At 40.5% G+C, this 13,435-nt stretch overlaps 1 protein-coding gene across 1 annotated transcript in view; it reads right to left on the bottom strand.

Annotated features, from left to right (window-relative positions):
• Positions 1-13,435, bottom strand: part of CFAP61 (cilia and flagella associated protein 61) — a 255,956-nt gene that overhangs the window by 136,063 nt on the left and 106,458 nt on the right. The window contains exons 15-16 of the mRNA XM_012657219.1: positions 10,411-10,617; positions 7,373-7,507 (exon numbers count right to left, since the gene is read on the bottom strand). Coding sequence (XP_012512673.1) covers positions 7,373-7,507; positions 10,411-10,617 — 342 coding nt within the window. The remainder of the gene's footprint in view (positions 1-7,372; positions 7,508-10,410; positions 10,618-13,435) is intronic.

Below are 13,435 nucleotides of genomic sequence, written 5' to 3'. Positions count from 1 at the left end.
CTTCCTGAGCTCTGCAGCAGGCAGCTGCCGCTTCCTCAGGCACTTCTGGACCTCTGTGGCATTCATTACCCTGGCTCTGCAGGGAACAGAATGCATATTTTTTCCTCCTACTGAGTTGTGGCAAGAACTCGATCAGTATCCAGGAGAGCCTCAGGATTTTTTTCTTTTCTGTTGGGAGCAGTGGCAGCTCTTTTTAAGGGCAATAACATTACCAAAGGTGGCTTAAAAAAACAGCAAGTCCTCCATTTTACTCCTGTGTTTGAACAGGCATTTGCTTTGCTGCCTGGGCACTCCTAAATGTCTGTGCGGGACCACAAGAGGCTGCTGAGTCCAAAAGGGTGGATGAAGCAGAGCAGATAAGAAGAGGAGAGATTTTATTTTAGAAAAATCTCTGCTTTCAAAAGAACCGAGGCTTTTATTAGCAGTATAGTCTCAAAAGTGTGTATGAAGCTCTCTTGGAGTGGTGGAAAGCTCTGCTCCTGAAAGTGAAAAAACAGTGAAGTACGCTGCCTTTCAATGGCCGTGAGTTGACCAGCATTGCCATTTACTAGCTAGACTGCTGGATCTGATCTAAGAATGAAAGAATGTAAAATGGTGCAGCCACTTCAAAAAATAGTTTGCTAGTTCCTCAAAGTATCAAACATAGAGTTACCATATGACCCAGCAATCCACTCTTCGGTATATACACCCAAGAGAAATGCAAACATATATATACACAAAAACCTATATGTGAATTTTCATAGCAATATTATTCATAATAGCCAAATAGTGGAAAGAACTGAAATGTCCATCATCTAATGAATGGAAAAACAAAATGTAGTATTATTCGTATAATAGAATGTTCAACAATAAAAAAGAATAAAGCATAGATACATGCTACAACAGGGATGAACTTTGAAAACATGCTAAGTGAAAGCAGCCAGTCACAAAATACCACACATTGTATGGTTCCACTTGTATGAAATGTCTAGAATAGGTAAGTTCATAGACATAGCAAGTAGATTAGTGGTTGCCTAAGGCTGAGGGAAGAGGGAGTGGCTGCCGATGGGCACAGGTTTCTTTTCTGGCTGACAAAGATGTTCTAAAATTAGACAGTGGTGATGGTTACACAATTCTGTGAACATACTGAATTGAACAACTTAAATGGGTGAATGGTAGGGTGTATTATATGATTTATATCACAATGGAGCTATTAAAATTTGGGGGGGAGACTGTCCTATAATATCTGTTCTAGGAAATGAGGACAAGATATAGGATTGATCTGTGACAATACGGAGATGTTAAGAAGTTACTTTTCTCAATTTCTTCTCTTACCACACCCTCGAGGTCTCATTTTGCTATCATCCTATCACAACCCAACTTCTCAACAATTTTTGGGATTTGTCAATCAAGTCACTAACTCACATCCTGTCCACCCCCTCCCCGCCAAAAAACCTTCAGTCACTCATTTGATAGGCAGTGACTTGAGTGCTTTCTAAGGACACTGTGAAGCCACATACGATATGGAACTGAAATTTATGAGGTAAGCTCCATGTAGGATCATAGTATTTTTCCTCCTTTCCCAGCACTTGCTACATAATTCCAAAAGGTTTGTAACAACAAACTGATAGAACAGAAAGAGATGACTGCAGACAGCCTGGGTCAGCTGGTGTCCAAAACCTGACCCTGGCACATTAACTTGGACCCATATATTTGTTCCTTCCCAGCTGAGCCCAGACAGTGTCAGGCTGGTACCAGATCAAACCCAAGAGCGGATAACACAGCGAAGAGGAGACTCAAACTGCACTGGGGGAAAGCCATTTATACGTGGGTCACCTTTGGGTTAAGAACCTGGTGCCAAAGATCTGGGAGGTTCAAAAAGATCTATGTCAAGCCACATTCCTTATCTGTGGTTTGGTTTTCCTGTAATGAGTCATGATGTCAGTACTTTAGCCTTTTAGGTAAGAAAGTTCATATATATGCTGTGGTTAAAGGTAGGAGTTTGGGCAACCAACTGGCTGGGTTTGAAGCTCTGTCAATGAATTTACCTCCGGACAAGTCATTTACCTGCCCTCCCTGAAAGTCTATTTTCTTTAGGTACATTGAGGATGGTAACTGCAGTAACTGTTTACAAGTGCTGATGCAAGGGTTAAATGAGAAAATCGATGGGAAGTCTTTAGCAAGAGCTCAGGACATGTTGGCAATGGCAGTGGTAGTAGTTGTTGTTTTTATTACTTTGTAACCTTCCTAAGAGGGAGAAAGTATGGTAATAATGAGAATAAATCACTGGTTGATAAATCATTCTGATGTACAATTATATACCACCTATTACACGAAACTAGATAGTGTTCGGAGAATAAGAAAGAAATGACCATAGAACTTGTATGGCCTGAATTTAAAAAAGGAGCCCATAAAGGAATTTATATAACTTATTCTAAGAATCTCAGAGAAAAGGGCTCACTATAAATAGAAGGAAATGCATTTCCCAGAGGTAGCATGAACATGAGTTGAAAAGTGGCTTGAAAAAGTAAACTTGATTCATGGCAGTGATTTAAAGTGGGTTAATTTCATTTCAAGAAAATATTCCTCCCATGGTCACATGGATCATGATCAGTGCAATATGATGCTGAAAAACACAGGTTTGTGTTTTTAGAAACCTCTACCAAGGAGAGGCCAAATAGCTGATTTTAAAAACACACCACACACCGCAACCACAAATAGAACCAAGCGAAGTCTAACTACTGGCAGTGAAAGTTACCAAGTTTAAGGAAGGGGCCGGGAAACAATTAAGCTGGGGAAAATCTAGCAGGTGCTGGGAGAATAATGCAATTTCCGAGGGCAGCAGATGCACAAGTGAAACAGTATCCAGTAACAGTCCATCAGATGGTAATTATGGCTGGACTGGGGAAGAACAGCCCAGATGAAAAGGGGCAATTCAAAGAGTAACTGAATGCCAGTGAGCGACATCTTCCTGAGAGATCACATACCAGGGAAAAGCGGGGCCATCACTTAGCTCTGAGGGGGAGGGGTTAAATAAACCGTCATTTTTCTTTGTAGAAGGACAAAGGGAAAATATGGGGAAATCAAATGCACAGAATCCAAATGGAGGCCTCCAAAGAATTCATTAGTCCAGATTTAATCAGAACATCCCTAATAAACAATCAGAAAAAAAAAAAAATAACAGGCATCAATCACTCTGGAAGTATGATTTCTCAGGAAAGATGAAGTGTTGATTCAATCCCAAAAAAGATTTGAGAGGAGTGGGGAGGGGGAGGGAGAGAGGGAGAGAGACAGAGAGAAAGAGAGAGAGGGGTGCGGAGGGAGAGAGAGGAGTTCACACTGTAATTCTATGAACATTATAAACCCAGATGAAGGACTGAGGTGACTGAAGTGGATGATGGGGAGCATCTATTGCTATTGAAGCAAGTGTAGGGGCTGTTTCAGTTCAAAGCAGATATTCTGTAGTTTAATAGGACAAATAATAGTTATTTAAACTCCCAGCCTTGGAAAGGAAGCAGTGCCTGTGATACAAACACATTCCCTCCCCAGGAATTCTGCAGAAACAGGTCTGATCCCAGTGTGGCTATTTCTCCAGAGTCTGGGCTCTCACTACCCAGAGGCCAGCGCACCTCTTCCACCCCAGGTTAATACTGAAACTAAACTGCAAGCTCCTTGCGGGCAGGGGTGAGTCACAGTTATACTGAATCCCTGTGAGGGGCAGGAAGGAAAGAACAGGCTGGCATGTAGCTCCACCCCCCAAGGTAAGTGTAGGCCAACTTGTTCCACGGTCTTTAATTAATATGACCACTCAGTTAATTCAGCCACATTTTGCGTGTTTCCCTGATCACAGTACCCATGCAGGTGGGCCATGATGATTCATTTAATAAAAAATTTCCATGAGCATAACTCTCAGAATGTATGTGCACAGGCCGAGATGGCGCATTCAAGCTAAGAAAAGAATCTTCCAGGTCCATCATGTGGAGTATGGTCTTGGTCAGGAAAAAGTCCCCTCTCTTATCCTCAAATTTATACTGGTTGACTGTGGAGTTATTATTAAGAATCATTGGGGTCTACTTCTGAAATGAGTGATGAAAATCATTTATGTTTTCCACGTTCTTTCTTATGACCTGTTGTCAATTAATAGAAACAACAGGGAAGGTGCTATCAGGGACACCTATCATCTGACCCAGGCGGAAACTAAGAGGGCCTTGGGGTGGCAAGGGAGGGCATATTTCCCTGCCATGCAGCGATGAATTTCAATCACTGCTGCCTTGTGCCAGATTCAAATTGGCAACCCACCGAGATGAAATACTTTCTATCCCATTACTCATGCCTGGAGTGATCTGTTCCCTTGAAGATTGGCTTCCTAGGTGAAAGCTAGGGACTGGACGGTCACTCTAACACGCTTAAAATAGGATAGAAGGTATGAAAGGCCAGTGGCCAGCAAGAGAAATGATATGGGTATGGTGAGGGAACAGAGGGTCCCACATAAAGCTCAATGCACTGGGAGGGGTCAGGGGTGTGGGGAGATGGGAAACTTAAAGGGAGAAGAGGAATTCAGTTAGTAATGACAATCGCTCAGCCTCGCACAGTTCAACTGCTGAGGCTATTGCTCTAGTAGAAATAGTAAGAAAACAGTGCATTGGGGACTATATAGAAATTCCTCCCAAAATAATTCTACTTTGCTCAATTTGTGTGAGATAATCACCCTAAAACATTAAAGCCATCTAAATGTTAAAAAGAGAAAAATAATTTAAAATGGTATAATTTAGCATTGTAACTTTTGAACATCCAGGTTCATTCCATGTGGATTAGGGTCTCAATAAATAATCCTTTGATTGAACTTTTAAGATTTCCAAAATTTTTACTAAAGCTTGTTTACTGAATCCAAATCTGCACTAAAACCTCCTCAAGATTGAGTACAACGAGTAGAAGTAAAAGTGCTTCCAAAAAGTCAGAATTCACCAATGAAATGAACAGGACAGCACAATGTGGCGGTGTCAAGAAGCATCAGCATTATCATTTTCCTGTCGGCTCCTTAAGTGGTTGTCTTCCTGGACCCTGAGTTAAAAAAACCAACCCCGCCAAGGCCTGAAAAAAGCCAAGGCCCCAAGAAAAGGAAGCAAAACAAAAAAAAAAGAACCGGGAAAAAGTTAATAAAAAAAAACAACGAATTCAAAACAAAACCAACCGGGAAAGCAAGAAAAGAACAATTTTAAATGAAACAAAATGTTTTCTCTGGCTTTCTCCCTACCTGGAGCTCCAGCTCACCTCAAAGTTGCCCAACTCTGGAAATTCCCAAGGGTGGTGGTAGGGAAGGAGCTCCTGAGTGTTCAGAAAAACACTGCTCTTGACATCCATGTGACAGCTCTGTACTCCTGCCCCCAGTTCCAGCCCTACCACCCATGCCACCAGATGACGGCTGAGGGCACAGGAGCCACAGGTCACCTCTAATATATAAGGGCTTCTCTTGGCCCGGTCCTATAGTCTATCTATACCTGAAGGTGTCTCAACCATGATTGCAAAAGGACAACATTTCTCATCCTTACCCTGAGCTGATACAGAAGCTACAAAGCAGTACGCCTGGTGCACCCATGTACTTTTTATTTCCAGCCCCTTCTCCTGGGATCAGCTTGACTCTTATTTCAGTGATGGATAAAGCATGTGGCCACTCTCTTTGACCCAAGGCACTATCTTTGCACCTAATTTGTGGGTGTTGGCTCTCATTCCAATGACGTATTTTCCCAGGATTTCCAGGTGCAAACAGACCCCCTAGTGGCCCATCTCAGAGGTCCTCCAGGTGGGCTCAGGCACATCTCATCTCTAGGGTACTGTGGATCCTGCTACTTAAGAATATTCCTGTGACCCACAGATGAAATGACATGTGTCTGGGGTTTGCTTCAAAATGATACAGGAGGAAGGGGAAGTGGGTGGAGGTATAGGAGATTCAAAATTGGCCAAGAGTTGAAAATTGTTGCAGCTGGGTGCTGAGCACATGGGTGTTTCAGTGCTACTCAAGTTGTGGTCTGAGACAGGTGCCTGAGCGTGAACTATTACTGGTCTGTGAAGATGTAAGTATAGAAATTGAGAGAAGCATTCAGATACTTTTATAGCAATTTGATGGAATAATTTTACATCTGTTAAATCTAATAATAAAATAATTGGACTTCAATTTTGTCTGTCTTAGCTTTTTAATCTCATTTTTCCAGGAATTCACTTTTTATAAAACAGTCTGTGATGCATTGTACGTTAATAAAAAAAAAGAAAGCAACAGCCACATAGAGATTGGGAAGCACTGCTTTCTATGATTTTCTCTGCCTTCGGATATGCTTGACATTTTCAGTAATAAAGAGGTGGGGGGGAAAGAATTGCTGTTTGTTTTCACTCTCTATTCAAACAGAAATTTACAATTTATCAGAAAATAATTTTTTACATTTTACAAATGCAAAGCTAAATGTAGGACTGGAAGCAGCCTCTGTTACAGGAAGGGGCTCCTCCGGGATGGGTCTGGCGGATGAGCCCTCCGGCCCACAGCGCTGGGCTAGTCTCGAGGCGTCCAGCTGAGCTCCACAGGATGAGCAACTCCCTGGCTAAATGTTAGGAGAGTTTAAACTTACGCTTTCCTTTTTTCTGTCTCACAAAGGACAAATGTTAGCCCACTGAGGGATTTTTTTAACTTATTTAAGTGGAAGTGTATACAAATATTACAGGCCCACATGTCAGTCAATGTGACAAAATTATGTTTTCCAGTTAAGTTACTGAAAATGGCTGTGTGTATGTGTACAGGGATATTTCCATTTACAATGAAGTCCGGGTCCTATTTCAGTCCCTGTTCTTGTTCTGGTAATAAGTGTGTCCCAGGGCCACTCTTTTTTTAAGATCAGAAGTTACTGCTGTCCCAGGGCAGCTAATATGTTCCTGTTAATCATCCTGACTTCCTGGGAGGAGTTAAACAAACTAGCTTAGGACTGGGACCCAGACACTCTGAATGCAGCCAGCTCTGTTTCTTCCATCAGCTTTGTCCACTTAATGCCTTGAAAGCAAAACATTGATTGAAAGGGGGAATCTGCTTTTGAGGAAAGGGAAAGAAAACAAAAATGTGCTGGGAGGGTGACTCCAGGCCATTTGTCCTGGGACACAGCAGCAGGGGAGGCATCCCCGTGGGGTCCCCCTGAGGGATCATGTGGCTACTGTTTTAGGCTTGCAGTCAAATAACCACTTGAGGGAAAGGGCTGCAGGCGAGACCTTGCAGGGCGCCGCCTGTAAGGGTATGAGCACCAGGTTCCCTGTAATTAAGAAGCAGCCTGCTCCCGCGAAGACAGCGCTGCCACCCCATCTGCCAAGCCCGCGGGAGCTGGCACCGCGCCTCCCTGCCTGCCGCCCTGCTACCCACCTCCTCCTTGGAGACCGCCTTTGATGGAGCGTTTATGCCAAGCTTTTCCAGAGGATAGACAATCTGTCGTCGTGGTCGCACGGGAACCAAGTAATGAAGGGCAGATGTCAGGGAGTGGGCGTAGGGGTTCTGGAACTGAAAGACAGCAATCTATATTTTAGGGGAGAGAATGTCAGAGTGGCGCAGCACAGATGTCTGCGTGCGGCTTTACAAATACAAAACCCTTAACTCAGCCAAGGCAGAGAGGAAAAAAAAAATCAGCAAATAAACAAACATACTCTTCGAGCAGAGGAATGAATTGTAGATAATGCCTGACACTAATGAAGATAATTACGAGAGTAATTACATTACTATCTCTGTGGGAATGACAGATAAACAAGTGGTTTGGTTTATGGGATTTTTCAGTACAAGTATTTTCCCCAGGAGGATATTCTTCTCCATAGTGATCATGAATCAGCTTGATTTGACCCCACTAAGCTGTGGTATCTGTGTCCTGTTAACCTTTGTGTTTGGCACAAGCTTCTTTAAGAAGACACATAGATAAAAATGTCATTCAAGGGGCAACTTAGCTGGGATGTGAAAATTCCCGTTTGAGAAAGTCACAGCAACTTCAACTGGACCTTTGTTAATAAAATAAGTGTTTTAAAACAAAAGGATAAAACCAGAAAGTGGGAGTGGGTGTGGGGAGAGTAGGTCATATTATTTTGACTTATACTAATACTAAATTACGGGCTGGATTTATGCTTACTGAAATGAACTTTGATAAATTATGTTTTAGGAGAATCCTTTAAATATTAATTTTATCCAGTTTTTAAAACTTGGCAGAGAAAACTGAACCTGGTGATCTTAGTTTCTCTCACATTTATGAAATCTTAGGGGTTTTGATGAAACCAGCGCAGGGCATTATAACCATTTAAACCTCAAGAGTTAAATTATGAAACCAAAACTTTTAATGATATATTTATTGAATTTAAACTAAAAAGCAAAGAAAGTAAAACTGAACTGCAGGTGCATGTTAACACATGGTTTACATGTAATATATCTGCTGTTCTAAAAATAGCCCCAGGCATTTCTAAGAGCTTCTAAAAGGGTTTTCTAAAATTCTTCACCATTAAGCTTCATACCCTCACTTTAAAAACTGAAAAATAGAACCCAGGAATTCCTAGCCAGCACTCTGTTTTTATACCTGGAAGATCTTTTAATACATGGCCTGGGGAAGGGAGTATGAAGAAAATCATCCTCACAATGTGAGCCAAAAAGCTCAACTTTATTGCAGTCAACTGGAGATTTATAGCAGAATTTGGGAATTCTTACCCAAATTATTTGGAACTGCTTCTTATACTTGTTTTAAATGTATATATGTAAATCAACTGGAAGTGCAGGCTGAGAGGAAATCTGTTTTCAAATGTGTTTCTATAGCCTATATACAATAGTGCATAACATATGCCTAATTCTATACCATTGAGGTAAATATATAAACATTCAACAAAATGCCCACAATATTATTTTTATTATGGATACAAAAGGACTTTCTCCAACCTAGCACATCCAGGCAAGATCATGAATAAAAACAAAAATTTAATATCACATCCTGAAGGTCATAAAATTGGCATTTGGCCAAGTGCAAAGTAAAAGGAAATTGTACAGGACCAGAATTTTTTAGCAAAACTTCTACCTTCCCATCTCATTAAGTTCAAATCTAGGGCATTTGCATTGCTATTGTGCTGCATTTTGATAGAAAAAAATAATCACTAGAGTAGAGCCTACATCTCACTAAAATTCCCTTCCATGTTTTTCCTTCTTTCTTCTTCATTCCCTCTGTACTTCCCCAAAAGGCTTTCAATAAATAAACTACAATGGCAAAATTATTGTTATGTGTATGTACTAATATACTTTATATTATTTAATAAATAGTAAGTAAGGTCATTTAAAAATCTACTCAGCTTCTTGTGGTAACTAAGAAGGAATGGGACACTGCCAAAGACTCCAGGCAGAACACGAGAAAGTTTGAGGTCAGGAATGGACTCTGATGGGACAACTTCTACCTACTCTAGTGGTTGAATCCCATCACCCCTCCAATCTACATCAAGTTGAGGACCAATCCTGCCAGTGACAGAGAGACTGATTTGCAGGAAACAATCCCTTGGGAATCTAACTTGAATAGGCCCTTGCCTGTGGAACAACCAGACACCATATATGAGTATGTGAGAATGCTCATGTGTGTGTGTGAGTGTGCATGTATGAGTGTGTGTGTGTTTGTGTGACTCTTCTAGGTATTAGGGGTACTGCTTTGAACAAGACAGACACCTCTGCATTCATGGTAAATGTACAATTTTAGCTAGTGAAAAATGCTATGAGGAAAACAAAAGCAGGACAGGGGATACGAAAATAAGTAAGTCGGAGAGTTTGCTGTATGTGCACATACATAATGTGCATATACATAATGTATACAAATTAGATTCATGTCTATTTCAACAATGTCACTCTTTGCAAGTATAACAAGTATTATGCAGGATTATATAGGTATTTACTACATAAGAGATACATCAGGATGAGGTTATCTCCACTTTTTATCCATCACTTTTATGGGGGTGGTTATATGCTTATTTGGAATGCTGGGATAGCATACCAATCCTATAGAACAGAAATAATTTATTCTATGGATTCATCACTGACATGTTGTTTGCTTGAAGGAACATGGTAGGAGAATTTTGACTTTGCTCTAATGCACCATAAGAAATAATTAGATTTTCAAGTCTCTTAGAGCATTTTTGCATAGTTTTCAGTCTCTGTTTTGTCAATATAGAAAAGCCAACAAATTGTTCTACTAATCATACTGGTTGTTACTGTTCAAGAAATTCAAAGCCTTCTGGACTTCTGCGGTGTAAGAAAAAAGACCAAACTCAGTATAGCCACTGGAAATTCAGACCCATGTTATAATCAAAATCCAGCAAGAGAGAAATGACTAAAACATGGCACACAATATGAGTGACACTGTACACACTGATCTGGAAAAGTGAATTACAGCATTCTCTCACCTTGCCTTCCATGCCTCTGGGATAAACAGGGTAGTAAAGACAGGACTTGTAGCCTAAACGAAGGATCTCCTTCAGAAAAAACTTGGTATAGTGCCGGAAAATGGGGTTGAGGACAAAGTGACACAAGTGCCCGTGTTCTTCGCGCTGGTGGTGACCGAAGTAGATGAAATCTTCGATATTGTAATGGGATCGTATGAACTCTATGTCCTAGAGAAGAGGCAGGAAAGGATGGTTTAAACAAGAATTTTAAACAAACTGCATGCATTTGGTGATAAATGTCTTTTAAAAATTATTTTAGGTATTTTAGTAATAAATGTTTTTCCCTTCTACTATTTACCACCTCATCTTCATTGCAATTTTTTCTTTTTTTGAGACAGGGTCTTGCTCTGTCACCTAGGATGGAGTTCAGTGGTGTGACCATAGCTCACTGCAACCTTGAACTCTTAGCCTCAAGCGATCCTCCCTCCTGCCTCAGCCTCCTGAGTAGCTGGGACTACAAGTATGTGCCACCATGCCCAGCTAATATTTTTTATTTTTTGTAAAGACAGGGTCTTGCTTGTAAATTTTTTTCTAATTAAAAATTATGTTTCCTAAAAATTACTTGTTCTGATGGCATGTCTTTGGGGATGGCCACAAGCTTTGCAATGTGTTCCTTACACACAAGTTGCTAACAACTTGGAGAGCCCTGAGTCTCTGCCATTGACCAAGAGGCAGGACAGCAGCCCCTTATCACTGCTGGGCAAAAATGAGCACAAGTTGGTCAGCACAAGCATGTGTAAAATTCAGGAGTTGAGAAAACGGACCCACTGGTGTTCTCTGGATTTGTTGCTATTCACCTGTTAATGTGGAAACGTGCCAACCCCAAGTCACACACTTTGATTGGCACATGTGGCTGGCTGGCCTACAACCAAACTGTGAGTCTTGGCCCCATCCATGTGCATTCCTTAAACTTTCTATTCTTCTGATGTATAACATTTTTATGTAGTGAAAGGGAATTTAAAGGACTGATGAGTGATTATGTGTAAGAGGAAATATTGGACACATTGCTCTTGTTTCTATGGACCTGGCTCTGGTCCCCTCCCTTTGTCCCCACATTGCACTGGGAACCTGGGGCTCATCCATGAGAACTGTGCACTGGTTCAGCCTGTCCTGCTTCACTTCTCAGCAGCACACACTATTGGGGGTGGGGGCCGAGGGGAGCAACCCAAGGTGACTGTGACTCTCTCTGATGACAGGAGCAGTAAACATCTAAAATGCAGGAAAAATCAAATCATATGCAGGCTGAAAAACACAGACTATGTTTCTCCTTGTTTTCCACAGTAAAATTGTTTTAAAAGCACACTTTTGAGAAAAGAAATTGCAGAATGCAAAGACCTTAATGTACTCTGTGATCAGCAAGGCTGGCACTAGGAAACTCATGAAAACTGTGACGTCTGTGGCCAAGCCCCTCAAGGTTCCTTGTCTTTCCAGCTTCTGCTACCAAGCACAGAGGAAACAGAATTCCAGGTAACCTGGCCAGTGGTGGTCCCCCAGGGCAGTTCTGGCGACCTTTCCATCTGCATTGACCCTGTAACAGCCTTTATACTATAAGACTTTTCTTTAATTACCAAGGAGGCATCCCTCATTATAAAATAAAATGAGTGATAAGTGTAGCACTGAGAAATCATTGAAAAACAAAAAGCAAAGAGCCAACAGAGATTATTAGCTCAAAACAGCAGATGGGCCATGTGCATCTAATTTTCCTCCCTTCCCAAATCCCTTAAAATAACAACCAAAAAAATTATTTTTGAAATAATGCATGTGTAATAGGGTTGGGGGGAAAGTAAGGCAGTTTTACCTTGGAGGAAGTTTTTTCTTGGAAGGAAACTCTACCCCTAGGTTAAACCTTCCTACCTTGGGTCATTTGGGGATCCCTGCCTACCTGCCAATACTACATTCAAGCACATAAGAAGAAGCCAGACAATGGATACCCCCTCCCAACTAGACAGAGGGGGCAGACAGTCCTGCCAGTGACAGGAGAGACACAATAAAGAAACACACAGCACAACTGTCAAGGAGACCCATGCCAGCTACCCATACTGATAATCTAATCTTTCATTCATGACATGGACAGACTTTTAAGGAAAAATGACAAATAAGAAAGACCAGAATGTTGAAACATACAACCTACTACAAAAGAAACAGATATTATTCAGGAAACAGGAGAGAATTTTTAAAAATTCTACATAGTGTCCTCAGAGATACCAAAAAGTATCTTGCCTATAATATAACAAATAAGCTGATACCAAAAAGGAACAATAAGAGAACAAGGAAGAGACTTGGGAATTAATTATATGAACTCTGAAATAAAAATTCCAACAGAAGACCTGGATAATAGAATAAACATGACTGAAGACTCAATTAGGGATTCAGAAGACAAAAATCGAGGAAGTCTAAAGTGATAAGTAAGATGTATTATATATATATATGTTAAGAGACATTGAAGAATCAATTCAAAAGATCCAATCAATATCCATCTAAAAAAGGAATTTAAAAAGTGGAGAATGGAGAAAATGGAGGGGAAGAAATAATTAATGAAATTATAGAGGAAAAACTGTCAAAGGAGGCATAATATACTTTTTGGTAAAATTTCAGAATTTCAGGGATAAAAAGAAAATTTAATTTTCAAGACAGAGAGCAAACACACATTTACAAAGGATCAAGAATCAAGTTGCTATCAGATTGTATTTTATCAGGGACACTGGATACTAGAAGGCAATGAGTACAAACAGCAACATTCTGATGAGAAATAATTTGAACAAGAATTCTATGCACAGCCAAATGAATATGCAAATATGAAGACAAAATGAAAACTTCTTGTATATATATGGACTTTACTACCCACCACCCTCTCTAAAAGAATAACTCAAAGATATAGTGAATCAAAAAGAGAAATAAATCTAAGAAAGAAGATTGTATATAATACATTAAAGGAATAAAGCCATATGAACATCTTAATAAATGCTAAAAACATACTTGATAAATT

This window comes from Propithecus coquereli, unplaced genomic scaffold (assembly GCF_000956105.1).
Source record: "Propithecus coquereli isolate 6110/MARCELLA unplaced genomic scaffold, Pcoq_1.0 Scaffold533, whole genome shotgun sequence".
Classification (NCBI taxonomy): domain Eukaryota; kingdom Metazoa; phylum Chordata; class Mammalia; order Primates; family Indriidae; genus Propithecus; species Propithecus coquereli.
The sequence above is the reverse complement of the archived record's forward strand: the minus strand, read 5'-3'. Positions and strand labels throughout refer to the sequence as shown.